General features: G+C 76.5%; 1 protein-coding gene across 1 annotated transcript; it reads right to left on the reverse strand.

The window, feature by feature from the left end:
- Positions 1-10,007: 10,007 nt before the first annotated feature.
- On the reverse strand, positions 10,008-14,308 carry ZNF511 (zinc finger protein 511). Its single transcript, XM_037496871.2, has 7 exons — positions 14,153-14,308; positions 13,825-13,898; positions 13,431-13,632; positions 13,159-13,283; positions 12,318-12,435; positions 11,631-11,773; positions 10,008-10,665 (listed from the first exon to the last, which is right to left on the reverse strand). Exons 1-7 carry the CDS (start codon positions 14,303-14,305, stop codon positions 10,008-10,010), a joined length of 1,473 nt encoding a protein of 490 aa, XP_037352768.1. The 5' UTR covers positions 14,306-14,308.
- Between the last annotated feature and the right edge of the window lie 27 nt (positions 14,309-14,335).

A 14,335-nucleotide genomic window follows, 5' to 3' on the forward strand; every position in this document is an offset into this window, starting at 1 on the left:
CGGGAGCCGGGCATTGCCGGGGCGGGGGCCGGTTCCGGGCTCTGTCTGGGTGAGGTTGGGGCGAAGGGGGAGCAGGGGGCCGGCGAGGGGTCGCACCCCCGGAGCCTGGGGCGGCTGCCCGCGCGGGTCGGGGTGCCGGGAGCCGGGAAGGGGCGCTTCTGCGGAGCCCCCTGCCGCGGCGGGGCGCGGGGCCGCGGGGCCGGGAAGCGGGGGCCAGGCGGGCCCCCCGCCCCTGCTCGCCGGGCCGGGCCCCACGACCCCGCCCGGCGCCCGCGCAAAGGCCGCCGTGTGCCCGCGGGGGGCGGGCGCGGGGGCCGGCGATGCGGGGGCGCGTGTGACGCGGCGGGAGCCCGCGCATGGCGCACCCCTCCGTGTGGGCGCTCCTCCGTGTGGGCGCCCCTCCGTGTGGGCGCCCCTCCGTGTGGCGCACCCCTCCGTGTGGCGCACCCCTCCGTGTGGCGCACCCCTCCGTGTGGGCGCCCCTCCGTGTGGGCGCCCCTCCGTGTGGACGCCCCTCCGTGTGGGCGCCCCTCCGTGTGGACGCCCCTCCGTGTGGGCGCCCCTCCGTGTGGGCGCCCCTCCGTGTGGACGCCCCTCCGTGTGGACGCCCCTCCGTGTGGGCGCCCCTCCGTGTGGGCGCCCCTCCGTGTGGGCGCCCCTCCGTGTGGACGCCCCTCCGTGTGGGCGCCCCTCCGTGTGGGCGCCCCTCCGTGTGGCGCACCCCTCCGTGTGGCGCACCCCTCCGTGTGGCGCACCCCTCCGTGTGGCGCACCCCTCCGTGTGGGCGCCCCTCCGTGTGGCGCACCCGAGCGTGACCGGCAGGCGGCGCGCGACCCGCAGCCGCGCCTCCGGGCCCCCGGGGCCCCCGTCCGTGCGCACAGCCTGGAGAGGGACGGGGGGGCCCTGCCCCCCCAGCCGCGCGCAGCCGCCGCGGAGCGGGCGACCCCGGGAGGAGACGCTCGCAGAGGGCGCGACCCCCCAGCTCCAGGCCGCGCCGGGCGCCCTGCCCGCGGGCCCCATTCGGGCGGGAGCCGGGAGCCCCGCGGGAGGAGCCCGCGCCCCGCGCGCCCCAACCTCCGCCGGGGCGGGGCCGGGGCCGAGACCCACCCGCGCGGCGATGACGCGAGCGGGCGGCGATGACGCGAGCGGGCGTCCGTGGCGTCACCGCGGCCGGGTGACGTGGGCCGGAGGCGCCCCGCCCCGGAGGCCCCTGGGGGGGGCCGGCCTGGCTCCCGGGAGGGCGGCGCGGACACCCCGGGGCCGCCGGCGCCGTCGCAGCGCCCCCTCCACACGGGCGGGGTCGGGGGGCGCCCCCACGGCCGACCTGCGGCCCTTCGCCAGCGCGTCCCGGTGCTGAGGCGCGTCCAGCAGGGCGGCAGCCCGGGGGGCAGGACCCCGAGAGCCGGGGCCCCGGAGCGCCTGCAGCCCCCGGGGGACAGCGGGGCGTGGGTCCCCCGCGCTCGCGCCTGCGGGGCCGCGGCCGGCGGGAGACGCGGGCGGAGCCCGACCCAGACGGCCGCGGGCAGCAGGGCCGGGCAGCGCCGGCCACCACTGGCCCCAAAGGCGGCGTCAGGACGCCCCTGTCCGCGGGGGGCGGGGGCGGCCGGGCGACCCGACCACGAGCGGCCCCTTGACCGCCGGCCCGAGGCTCCGAGGCGCCGTGTCCGCAGGCCCCGGGCTGAGGGCTGGACCCCCTCCCCGTCCGCGCGGCCCGCCGCCCACCCCTCCCGCGGGCCCAGCCCCGCCTCGGCCGGGCCAGCAGCACCGATCAGCGAGCGCCTCGCTGCGCCCGACTGGGCCGGGCGGGCCCGCGGCGGCTGTGAAGGGCGGTTGCCGGGCGGAGGAGCCGCGGCCGGGGCTGAGTGGCCGGCGCGGGGCCCTCAGGGCCGGGCAGGACCCCGGCCTCCCCCGGTGCCGCGACGGGAAGAGCCGGAGAACCGCTGCGCCTCGTCTGCGCGGGCCGCGGCGCCCACACCCAGGGCATCGTGGCGCCCCATCTGCAGAGGCCGGCGGGGCGGGGCTGGGGGGGACGGGGCGGCCCCGACCTCCCTTGGGGGCCTTCACCCCCCTCCTGGGCCTCTGCGCCTCCACTCGCCGTGACTGGCCCTGGGGTGGCCGACGGCCGGCTGTGCGCGCGTGCCGGCTCCCCGCACAGCTCCCCAGGCGCGCACACGGGCGCACCCGCTCCCCACACTCGCGCGCCCGGGGCCCGGGCCCTGTGCGGTCAGGGAGCCACCGCCGTCCTCTCTGCGGCGTTGACGCCTGCGTCCCCAGTGGGCACCGATCAAGCAGGACCCCCCAAGCTGCGTCTGGGGCAGGCCACCATCACTGTCATGGGCGCACTTCTGGGTGTTTTTGGGGGGCTGACCAACACCCCGCTTCTTGGAATTCGGGACTAATGGGCATCCTGTGTCTTTACTCCTACGCCTGCCCCCGTGCTCCAGGCCTGGAGCTGCCGGGGCCCTGCTGACCAGCACCGTCCCCAGCTCCTCCTGAAGTCTGGAGGGTGGGAGGGCCCGCAGTGCAGCCTCCTGTGCGCCCATGGCTTCGGGCTGGACTCGCGCAAGGCTCGCCGAGGTGGGGGGGGGGATTGTCTGGCTCCTGTGCCCTCCTGGCTCTGGTGAGGCGCACTCTGCCCGCCTGAGGTCCTGGTGCGCCAGATTCAGGGGCGTGGCCTGCAGGCAGTCACCCTGGTCTGTCCAGCAGGACAAGCGCCCGTCGCCATGGTGAAGCTGGGCTGCAGCTTCTCGGGGAAGCCAGGCAAAGACCCTGGAGGCCAGGATGGGGTGACCACGGACAGCGTCCCTCTGATCAGCCCCCTGGACGTCAGCCAGCTCCAGCCACCCTTTGCTGACCAGGTGAGGGGCCTTCTCCATCTCCCCAGGGAACAGAGTGGGGCAAGGGCTACCCAACATGGCTGCTTCCAGGATGCAGAAGAGCAGCGGCCTTCATCGCCGGCCGGCCAGCTCCCCACACTCCAGGCCCTTCCCCACCTGTGGACCCGGGGAATCGGCTGTGCCTGTGGCCTGCAGGGCGGCGGGCGATGGGGCCTGACAGGCGACCATCCTTACCTTTCCGTCTGGGGTCAGACCGAGACGGGGCCTGAGGCAGAGATTTGCAGAAAGTAGGGTCCAGTGCCAGTAGCACCAGGACTGGCCCCAGGGTGGCCGCCAGGACCCAGGTCAGTTGGCTGGTGTCGGGGACAGGGAGGGTCTCCCAGGCGTCGCCAGGTGTGCCCTCTCGCTGCCTGAGGGCGGTTCTCCAGGCACCTGCTGCAATTCCAGGCCTGGGTCCCCGTGGACATCATGGCAGAGCCCAGTCATGGCCCCTCAGGCTGACCCCTCAGTGGGAGCTCAAGATTGGGCCCAGAGAAAATGTCGGGAACCTCCTGGACAGAGGGAGTGGAGGGGTCCCGTGGGAGAGCTGGTGCCCCGGCTGCCGGCCCCCGGCCCGCTCTGGCCTTGGTCTGCGCCCAGGGCTGCCTACCAGCAGCCTCAGCTCACAGCCCCGGACAGTCCTGGTGGCCAGCACGGGGTGCCCCCCCGCAGGTGGCCATTAAGATGCAGACGGAGTACCAGCTGTGCTCTGCCGGCGCCACCAAGGCCCTGTCTGACCTGGAGGCCCAGAAGCTGAGTTGTGGCCACTCGGAGGAGGCGCGCAAGGTACCCAGGTGCCCGTGCCTGCCCCGCCTGCTGCCTGCACCACCCCTCCCTGCCCACGCACCGCGCGCCATGCCTCTCCCTGCGCGTCCGCGGGTTTCTCTCCCTTCCCTGCCCCACCCCCGTCCTGTCAGGGTTTCACTCTCCTGAGGCGCCCCTCCTCCTGGGGTGCTCCTTTTAAAGCCCTCCAGTCCGAGAGGCCTCAGTCGGGGTGGGGGGGTGGCCTGGGAGCCTGCTGGGCCCTGCCCCCAGCGGCTGCCTGCCCCGCAGCAGATGCCCACGGCTCGGATGGTGGCCTTCGCCATGGCGCTCCTGGGCTGCGTCCTGGTCATGTACAAGGCCATCTGGTACGACCAGCTCTCCTGCCCCGATGGCTTCCTGCTGCGGGTAAGACACTGGCCGGGCGGGGCGGCGGGACCCCTGCCTCTGCGCCCCGCAGACACCCGCTGCCCGCGCTGCCCCCGGCGCCTCCCAGGGAGCCCGAGGTGCTGGGGAGGGGCCGCTCCCCTGTGCTCGGAGGGGGCTGGGGGGCTCCTGCCGAGGCCACTGGGTCGCCTCCGGGTGGGGTCATCTGCCCCTCCTGGGCTGGAGGGTCCCTGGGAGGACGTGAGCGGCTCCTGCCCATTTGGCAGATGCTCTCTCCAACTTTCTCTCGGCCATTTTGGGGGGCTGTGTGCAGTTTTCCCCTGCAGTGGCGCGGCCGCCACGGTGCGGGAGGGAAGGCCCCGCGCCCTGGCCTGGGGAGGCCCGGCTGGGGGGCAGGGCGGGGCCGCGGGCGGGTCCTGGGACGCCCGGGGCTGGGGGCGGCCCCCCGCGCCCCGCTCACCGCCGCTCCCCCCGCAGCAGCGCAAGGTGTGCGCGCCGCCCACCCTGGAGCTGTACTACGCGGAGCTGGACCCCGAGCGCCACCGCAGCATCCTGGCGGCCGTCGGCGCCTACCCGCTGGGCCGCAGGCGCGGCTCGCCCCCGCCCCGGGGCCCCGCGCCCGCGCCGCCAAGGAGGGGCCCAAGGCGCCCCCCGCCCCGCGGGCGCGGCGGCCACCGAGCGCCCCGCGAAGCCCGCGGCGGAGGCGGCCCCCGAGGCGGGGAGCGCGCCGCCCCCCACCCCCCAGTGACGGCGCCCGCGCCTGGGCAGCCCCGCCCCGCCCGGCCGGGGGTCTGGCCGGGGGGCGCGCGCTCGCCGCCCCTCCCGTGCCCGCCGCGCCCCCCGCCCCCCCCGCCCCCTGGCGCCGCCGCGCCCGCCCTGTGCCGCCCCCAGTAAAGGTCTCTCCCCGCGCCCGGCCTCCCGCGCCTCTGTCCGCGGGCTGGGGGGCGGGGGGGCCCGGGGACACCCCTGCATCTGGGACGGCCCCGGGCGGGGGTCGGGAGCGCCGAGGGCTTCTCGGGTTAGAAAAGGGCGGGGCTCGGGCGCCCCTCCACCGCGGGGCGCGGGCCAGCGGAGCTGCCCCCCTTCTCCAGCCGCCCCGCCCACCTTCCGCGCCGCCGGCCGCTGCTTCCGAGGCCCGAGTGACGGGACGCCCCGGGGTGCCCCGAGGGAGCCGGCCTTGCGGCGCCTCCCGCCGCTCCGCTTGCTTTGTTAAACAGTTAGTGACGCGTACAGGAGCTGGGGTGCAGCAGGGGCGCGGGGTGTGCGTGAAGGACCCCCCGAGGGCCAGAGCGGGCGGATCCACTGAACACCCTGCGGGGGAGCAGCGGGGAGCAGGAGGGGCCTGCGGGGGCGCCCTGGCCGGCCCGGCCCGAGCCCGCGCGCAGAGGCTGGCGAGAGCTGATGCGCTGTCGTTACCCGCTGGGCCCCCACCCCGCCCGGCTCTGCTTCTCCCCCATCGCGGCGCCTGGGCCGGGGCTGCACAGGACCCCTTCCTCGGGTGGCCCCTGGGGGGCGGCAGACCCCCCCAGGCCCCACCGAGGCTGGTGGACTCGGGCCCTGCTGGGGCAGAAGCTGCCCTGAGGCCGGGTGTGGGGGCGGGCACCCCCTGCCAGTCCCGCCACCCCATCTGGGCCTGGGGGACTCCAGCTCCCCACCCTTGACACCTGGCTGCCGCCCCTGCAGCCGCCTCCCCCCCAGCACTGGGGAGAAAGGTGGGGTGCCGGACCCCTGCCCACCGGGCAGCCAGCTGCCCCCCCTTCTGCAGCCCTTGGCCCTTGAGGTGATGATTTATTCTCCCGTGGGGCTGCTGCAAGCGCCCGGGCGGGCCTTCCTGCGGCCCCTGCCGCCCCGAGGGCGCGCCCTCTGCCTGCCACCGGCCCTGCCCGCTGTCCCCACGGGCGGAGGGGACCTGGGACGCGACGTGGAGCTGGGCCGGTTGCAGCGCAGACCCAGGGCCCAGCCGGCGCCTGCGCCCGTACCCCACCCCTCGGCCCAGGACGCGCCCAGGAGGCCTGACCACCCGCAGGTGCCCCTCCCCCGCTGCGTGAGTAGCCAGCAAGGTGCGGAGCTGTTGGGGCATGCGTTCCCCCACGGGCCCCCAGGGTGGGGTACACCGGACCCAAAGCCCCAGTGAGAGCGCCCGCTGCTGCCGGGGCACTGTCGGCCCGCGTCCTCTGCTCTGCGGGGTGCGCCCCTGCCGGACATGCTGAGGATGCGCGGCACCCTGGCGGCGCGAGTCCGCGAGTGGGGCCACTCCGAGGCCCCCGTGTGGAGGCCCGGGCCCCCGGGGCAGCGGCTCTGTGGGTCTCCTGTCAGAAGCTCCTGCGTGCGTCCAAGTTCCCGCCGGCTAGCCTGGGGTCAGGCTGACTGCAGAGCTGGCTCCCTTGAAGAGGGCCGTGCCCAATCCACGGTGCCGTTGAGTGGGGGCTACTGCACCCCACGGCCATGTCTGTCAGTGCAGAGGACAGTCCCGGAACTGCCCCAGATGCCCACCCCCCTTCCCACGCCAGGGCACAAGGGACACCGCCCGGCACCCCTCCGGCTGGACAGGCCTCCTAGCGGAACAGGCCGTCACGGATGCGCCGAGGAAAAGCAGCCCGTCAGGAGCACACCTGTGCAGCGTCACCTGTCTGGGCAGCCTGGGGACATTTGTCCTGCTTTAGGTGCTGGGGGTGTTTGGAGGGACTTACATGACAGACAAGAAGGGGCACGGGCCTCCCTGGGGGCGCAGGGGCCAGCCTCAGCAGTGTGAAGCTGTCCACAGCCTCTGCGGCACGAGTTCCAGCCCCAGCCAGGGAGCTACCGCCACGGTGCGGCAGACCCTCCCGTCTCCCGCCGCCCCTCAGCAGCGTGTTCCAGTGATCCGCCCGCTCTGCTCCCCGCTCTGTCTCTGGGGAGTCCCCTCACCCCCCACCTCTGGCTGCACCCCGGCTCTTGTGGGCACAAATAATCAAAAAAAAAGTTCATTTAGAGGAAAAAGAACCAGAGCGAAGACTCCAAGGCGGCGTTGCCCGGAGCGCCGTGTCCTCTCGCGCCGCCGCGCGCCCCGCCCTGCCCGGGCCGCACCCGCCGTCCCGCCCCGCGCCCGCCGCATCCCCGCGCGGCTCTTCCACGCGCGTCCTCGGCTCGGGCGCCTCTTTGCCCGCTGGGCGCCCGCCCCGCACCCGAGGCCGGGCCCTGCGGGGTCCCCGGCGCCCCGGGCCACGGCCCCGCCGCGCGGCCTCGGGAGCAGGAGCCGCGGGCGCCCCTTGGCGGCGCGGCCGGGAGAGACGCCGCGGGGCCGGGCTTGGGGCGGAGCGGCCGCGGCGACACCCCGACCCCGGGGCGGAGACCCCTCCCCGGCCGCCGCCAGGGCTCCCGGGCCGCGCCCGCCGCCAGCAGGGGCGCGAGGGCGGCGCCGTCCGGGGGCCGGGGGCGGCGCGGGCCCCGCGTCCCTGGGGCCGGGTCAGCCGCCGGCCGCGCGCGCGGAGACCGAGCCCGGGGGCGGTCGGGGCTGGACCCGCGGACGCGCCCGCGGGCAGAGGCCACGCCCGACGCCCGCTCGGGCCGGGGCGGGGGCTTCCTGCGAAGGGGAAACGGGGGGCGGGGGGCCCCGATGGGCGAGCGCCAGGCCGCTTCCCGCGGCCCCGGGAAGGGCGAAGACGCGGCCGTCACTCGGGGGGACGGCCGAGGGGGAGCCCACCGCGCGCCCCTCCCTGCGGACCCGCCCCGGCAGCGGCATGGACGCGCCCGCAGCGCCCCCCGAAGACGCTGCTTTAGCCACACGCCGCCTCCTCCATTCTTTCAGATCTCCTTCTCCACGCACACGAGCTGGGCGCGGGCCGGGGGTGCGGGGGGGTCACCAGAGCGGGGAGCAGACAGGCGGCTGGACTGAAGCCCACGGCTGAGGGGGCAGCGGGGACACGGGGAGGCCCGCTGCGCCCACGGGGCTGCTCCTGGCCCGCGGGGGGACTCGCCCTGCAGGGGCTGCCCGAGCTGGGGCGCGCCGTCTGCACCCCTGCCTCCCAGGGGGCCCGCGTCAGGACCGGGAACGGCCCCCAGCCCTCCCGGGAAGCCGGGCACGACCTGCGCTGCGGGAGGAAAGTCGCCGCCACGAGGACCACGACGGGGAGACGGAGCCCCGCGCGGCGTCCTCCGGCCCAGGACTCGCGGCGGCTCCTGACCCCCGGCGCCCCCCGCGCGGCAGCGGCTGTGGCCCGTCCCGGCGCCGCCCCCGCCGGGGCCTCTCCCCCTGCCCGCCCCCAGCAGAGGCGGCGCCGCCCGCGGCCCGAGATGGGGGGGCTCCAAGCAGAGCGGGGCGCACACGCCCCCCGGCCTCCCCCCATCGCCAGCTCCTGCATCCCCGGGACTCGCGGGACCCTCCGAGCAGCCCCCGGCCGACCCTCGCCTGTCTCCCCCTTTTACTCTCGCGCCTGCACGCCCCGGCCGCGGCCCAAGAGCAGGACAGGGTGCGCGGACACGGGGGCGCCCTTCTCGGTGCACCCCGCAGCCCGTCCTCCCAGCTCCGCCTCCCTCCCCGGGGAAGGAAACCGAGGCCGAGCCTGATCCCCGCGCAGGGGGGCGCGGCCCGCGACCGCGGCGGCGGGAGCCCCGGGCAGACAGCAGAGCCCGAGCGCCCCGACACCCGCGTCCCCTCAAAGACGAGCACCCGCGCGCCCACCTGGCGCGGCGTCGCTCCACACCCCGCGCACTCGCCCCCCAGGGGCAGCGTGAGCCCCAACACTCCGCGGGCAGGGCCCGAGTCACTGTGGGGAAACCCCCCAGCCGCAGGCGGACGGTGGCCGCGCCCGCGGCCGGGAAACGCCCAGACCCCCACCCCGACCGGGGCGCAGGCACCCCGCACCCCCGATGGGGAGGCGCGCACCTGCCCGGGCGGAGCCGGGCAGCCCCAGGTGCACCCGCCTGCCCGCCGCGCGGACACGGACGGTGGAAGACACGCCCCCGCCTGGGCCTCCCGGGCGCCGCGGGTGAGCGCCGGGTGGCGAAGCTGCCCGCGGCCTCTGCGGCGCCGGTTCGATCCCCGGCTGCTCCCTGGCCCCGGAGGAGGGTCCCACATGGCGCGCAGACCTCTCCTGCCGCCCGCTGCTCCCCTCAGCAGTGTCCTTCGGTCCCTCTGCCTGCTCTGCCCCCCGCTCTGGCTCTGGGGGATCCTCTCACCCTCCCGCGCCTCTGGCCTGTGCCCAGGGCTTCTGTAAATACATAAATAATCTTGAAAAAAACAAACGCCCACCCCAGACGCGTCCGGAAGGGGCGCCAGAGGCCCCCGGGTGAACCCCCACGACGCCCCCCCATGGGGCCGGCCGCCTGCCCAGGGGCGCCCCTCCCTCGGCCCCGGTGGCCACGTCCAGCCACGAGCCCCCCCCACTCCCACCCGGGGCCCCTGGGCCCACGTCTCCTCCAAACAGGGAGCCCCGGGGCGCCCGGGAGGCCGCGGACCCGCGCCTGGAGCAGCCCCGGGCGGCCGCCGGCTCCTGGAGACGCGCCGAGGCGCTGCGCGGTCGCGGGGCCGGTCTCGGCTCGGCCCGCGGGGCTCCCCGGGCGGCGCCAGCAAGGCCTGCGCGGGCCGCGGTGCCCGGGGGTCTCCCGCGCGCGGAGGCGCCTCCCCCCCCCGCCCTGCCCGCCCGTCCAGCCCACGCGCGGCAGCTGCGGCCCGTCCGCCACGCGCGAGTCCCCTGCCGGGCCCCCGGGCCGCGAGCGGCCGCGGCTTGGGTCGGACGCGCGTCCCGCGGAGGCGCCTCTTCCTCACGCACGCGGGCGCCTCGCCTCGGCCGCCAGGGTTGCTCCGCAGCGGGGCGGGGGCGGGGGGCGCTGACCCGGGCAGGGACCACAGCCGGGCACAGGCGCGGGGCGCGGGGAGAGCCGCGCCCGGGAGGCCCCGAGGGAAGCGGAGAGGCGCGGGGGGCGGGGAGAGCCCGGCCCGCAGCAGACCAGCCCCGACGGGCCCTCGCCCCCCGCCCGGCCCGGCGTCCCGGCGCCTCCCGGTCACCGGCTCCCCGCGGCGTCCGCGGTTCCCCGCCGGCTCGGGCTGACCGGCCTCCCCGGGACGCGCAGCCGAGCCCGGCCCCGCAGAGGCTGCACGCGGCCCCCGGCGGCCCCGCAGGCCGCGGCGGGCTTTAAAGCAAAGCGCCGGCCAGCGCGGCGCTCCGGGCAGGACGTCCGACGGCGCCCGGTCCGCGCGGGAAGAGGCCGCGGCCCACGGGCTCCCTCGGGCGGGGGACCCCAACACCGGCGCCAGCGCCCCCCCTCCCGCGCGGGTCTCGGAGGGCCGGCGGGGCGCCCTTCCCGGGGGCCGAAGGCTGCGCGGGCGGGGGGGGCTGCGCCGGCTGCCGGGACAGGCCCGCGGGACGCGGAGGCCCCGCCGAGACCACGCGCGACACCCGCCCCCGGGAGCCCGTCCCCCGAGATGGCGGCGGGGCGATGCCAGACCCAGGCCTGCGGCCGCGGCCGCGGGAAACTGCCCACCCGAGAGCCGCAGCCCGGCGTCGCCGGGAGCCGGTCGGTTGGGTCAGACCCGGTGCCGCGCTGAGGGCGCCCCCGGGCGTCGCGGAGGGACTGCGCTGGCTTCAGCCGCTCCCCGGCACTTGTTTCCTGAGCTCGAGACACGCGGTGCTGCACGTGCGCTGGCGCCGCTCGGCCCACGCTGGGGCCAGACGACGGTCACGTGTCGCTCACACGGAGCACACGTGACCTCTCGTGGCACCCGCGCCCGAGTACACGTGACATGGTGGGCACGTGTCTGTTGCCTCAGTGCACGTGACTGGTCATGGGCCGCCATCACCTGGCGCCCAGACCGCGCTTGGGGAGGGAGTCGCGTGTCCCCGCCCAGACACGTGACCGCCGCCGCGTCCAGGGTCGGGGCTGTGGGCGGTGTCCGCTGCGGGAACCTGCCCTGCGCGTGCGGGAGGCGGGCCCGGTCCCCTCGTCGCGCGGCCCCGCCGCCCCGCGCCTCCCCCTCCCGGGCCCGCCTCGCCCCGCTCCCGCCGGGGGATGGGCCGTGGGCGCCGCCACCCTGGCGAGGGCCGCGGGGTCCGGGCGCCCTCGGCCCAGAACCCACGACGTCCCGCCACGTCGGCGCGCCCCGGCGGCCCGGCCCGCGAGAGGGCGGCGGGCGCGTCACGGGAGACTCCCCGGGCGCCTGTGGGCCGGGCCGGGCCGGGCCGCCCCGACGGGAGGGAGCCGGTCTCGCGGGCCCGTCGCCCCCGCACCGAGTCCGTGGCGTCGGGGCGGCTCCTCGCGGCTCCCGCCCCCTCAGGCCCCGTCCTCCGCCGCCACCAGGGGGCGCCCCGCCCGCCTGGCCCCGACGCCCCCACCGGCGAGGGGGCAGCGTCGGGGGCAGGGCCGGGAGCGGGGCAGCGGCGTGGACGGGGCCGGGGGGTGGGGGGGCGCACACCAAATCCGGAGGCCGCCCCCGGCCCCCACCCTCTGAACCCCGACCCCGGCCCCAGACGTGCGGGCGGCCTCCGCGCACACCGCACCCCGGGGCGGCAGCACAGACGACCCCAGATCCCGAGAAACGCCGCTTTATGTCGGGGCCCAGCGCCCCCCGGGGCCCTCGCAGGGGCGGGCGCGGGCCGCTCACACCCCGGGGCTCCCGCAGCTCCTGACGGGCCCTGGCCGCGGCGCCGAGTCAGGGCCGCGAACACCCCGCCCGCCGCGGCCTCCCGCGGCGTCACTGCCGTCGGCTTCTCGTCCTGCTGCTTCTGAAGCCCCTCGAGGCCCCCTGGCCAAAGCAGATGGCGGCGGGGATCCTGAAAGGGACGGAGGAGGCGCCCTGAGCCGCCACCCCCGCAACAGGGCTCGGCCCGCGGGCTCGCCACGTGCCTCCTTGGCCCCGACGCGCCCTTCTCGCTGGCCCCGGGAGGCCTGCCCGGCCGGCTCCGGGCGCTGGGGCGGCCCCGCCCGCAGCTGCCCGACGCTGCGCTGGCTCCCGCCGCCCGGCAGAGGAAGGCATCCTGCCCGGACCTGCCCCACCCCCGAAGGGGAGTGCAGATGTCACCGCATTCTCTGGGTTCCTTGGTGGCTTTTCCCCATTTGTTCAATGTTTTTCCCCAAATTGGCTACTTCAGCTTCACCCAATAAAAGCACAGTTAGTACTAGAAACCCAGGCTACCTGCAGCGGGCAGCAGTGCCCAGGAGGGCCCACCCACCCCAGTGTGGGCACCAACAGGACCGGGCTCCAGAAACAGAGCAAGAGGAACTGGAGCAGGCTGTGGCCCCTGCAGCCAGTGCCCCGATGGCCTTGTGCCCCCAGGGCTGGGCCCACATCTGCCCCTGGGGAGGCCACACACCCACCTGCGGCCCGCAGGCCCTGGGGGGGCTGCCGCTGGCTCCGAGCAGACCTCCATGGCGTCTCCTTCCAGGGGCTCCCCAGCCCCGGCGAGGCTTCTGCTGGCATGGGGCCGAGACTGGGCTGTGGGGACAGGGGAGCATCCTCCGTGTCCTGGAAACAGCTCCTGAGGCGGAAGCGCCTTTCCCAGAAAGGCCTTTTTGCTGTTTTCAGAGCGCAGCTTTTGGGGAAAGGAGAATGGCTCCGCCAGGCCGTGGGGAACACGCAGTAGGTCCCCCTTCCACATTCGGGCACAAGGACACTCCCACCTCGCACAGGTGGAGTCACGTGGCCAAGCCCCACCCAGGGCGCCCATCACCACTTTGCCAGCTCCAGCCCACAGGCAGCTGCCCCGCCTGCTAGAGAGCGCCCCGCGGAGGAGGCGCAGGGCCAGCTGAGACCCGCAGTCGGGGCTCCTCCCCCTGCTGCCGCGTCCCCACCTGCGGCTGCCTGGCAGAAGAGGAGCCCGCCATGCCGCGGCCACTTCACTTTAACGACCACGTGCAGTCCCGGGCAAACCAAGAGAGGCTTCGGCCAGTGGAACTTTTCGGCGGGCGTGCTGGGCCCTTCCCACGGAGCTGGCTGGCAGCAGCCAGTTTAGATGCGCTCTGGCCGGGGGGCCCTGCGCGAAGGGGGACGACCCCAGGGCCAGGAGAGGGGGAGTGGGGGCCACCATCCCCATCCGCTGAACCCCACTGGGTCGCAGCCCCTCATCTGTCAGGGCCCCTGTGAAGGCTGAAGTCAACGCAGCCCCCACTAACATAACGCCCCCTGTGTGGAGGCCGCCGCCCCCAGGGCCTCACCTACCCCTTGTTCTTCCGGGGCTTGTCAAAGCGGAAGTCCGTGGGGTACAGGTGCTGGCTCACCAGGTGCTCCTTCCTGTCTCTGCTGCTCTTGAACTTCTCCGTGCAGCCTTCCACCAAACACTGATACTGAAACAGAAACGGGTCGCCCTCAAGGCCCCCAGAGGCCCTGCCCTGAACCCCAGTCCCGAACCCCAGCTCTGGTGTCCAGGGAGAGGCAACACCGCACCCAGCCCTATCCAGGGCTGGGTCCGGGGAAGCAAACAGATCACCCACCATGGCCTGCCTTTCAGACAGGACCTGGAACAGCGAGTCGTGCCACTCCAGAAGGTGGGTGTCCAGCAGGTGCCCGGAGGGAAAGGCGCGCTTGCAGAAGGAGCAGACGCTCCCGTGCAGCGAGTGATAGTGGTGCTCGTAGTCCTGCAGAGCGTCGAACACCTGGCAGCAGCCCGCCACCTGGCAGGTGAACGCGGGAACCCTGGCAAGGGAACCCAGTGAGGTCGCTGTCCCCGGCCCCGGCGGGGCCTCGGCAGCCCCTTTTGCGACCCCCTCTCCTCCTTGTAAGGCCCCTTCCCGCGGGCCAGCTGTGGGGCGGCGGCCTGCTGCGCACAGGCGGCTGCGGATGGAGCACCGGAGCACCGGGAGGGGTCAGGACGGCGGGAAGGCTCACCTGGGTCTCTCCGGCGCCCCGGCCACCTGCGTGAGCATGTCCTGGAGGTACAGGTGCCGCTGAACGTCCCCATCCTGCAGGAGAGGCGCGCCGTGGGGGGGGCTGGGCTCCAGGTGCCGCACAGCCCGGCCCCGCCCCCGAGCCATACCCCGGCCCGCCGCGCACGGGTCCCGGCCCCCGGCCCCCGCGCCCTCGGCCTCCCGCCCCGGCCCCCCGGCCCCCGCGCCCTCGGCCCCCGCCCCTCGGCCTCCCGCCCCTCGGCCCCCGCGCCTCGGCCTCCCGCCCCCCGGCCCCCGGCCCCCGGCCCCCCGGCCCCGCGCCGACGCACCTCGAAGAACGCGTGCTCCCGCGGGAAGCGCACCAGGCGCGCCGCGAAGCCGAAGGGCGCGGCCCCGGCCGCGGGGACCCGCTCCACGGGCAGCGGCTCGGCCGCCCCGGGGGCCCCGGCCAGGCGGGCGCGCAGCGCGGGCGGCAGCTGCATCGCGCCCGCGGCCCCCTGCCGGCCCCCGTC

The sequence above is a fragment of the Talpa occidentalis genome, unplaced genomic scaffold (genome assembly GCF_014898055.3).
Source record: "Talpa occidentalis isolate TD23 unplaced genomic scaffold, MPIMG_talOcc4v2.1 talOcc4.8, whole genome shotgun sequence".
Taxonomy (NCBI): Eukaryota; Metazoa; Chordata; class Mammalia; order Eulipotyphla; family Talpidae; genus Talpa; species Talpa occidentalis.

Excerpts from the sequence above, each read along its gene's own strand:
- ZNF511 (XM_037496871.2), bottom strand. The coding sequence starts at position 14,305 with ATGCAGCTGCCGCCCGCGCTGCGCGCCCGCCTGGCCGGGGCCCCCGGG. Across the intron at positions 13,284-13,430 it reads TGTCTGAAAGGCAGGCCATG|TATCAGTGTTTGGTGGAAGG; the intron begins GTGGGTGATCTG and ends TTTCTGTTTCAG. Across the intron at positions 10,666-11,630 it reads CGGCGCCGCGGCCAGGGCCC|CGTGGGCCGAGCGGCGCCAG; the intron begins GTCAGGAGCTGC and ends GTCTGGCCCCAG.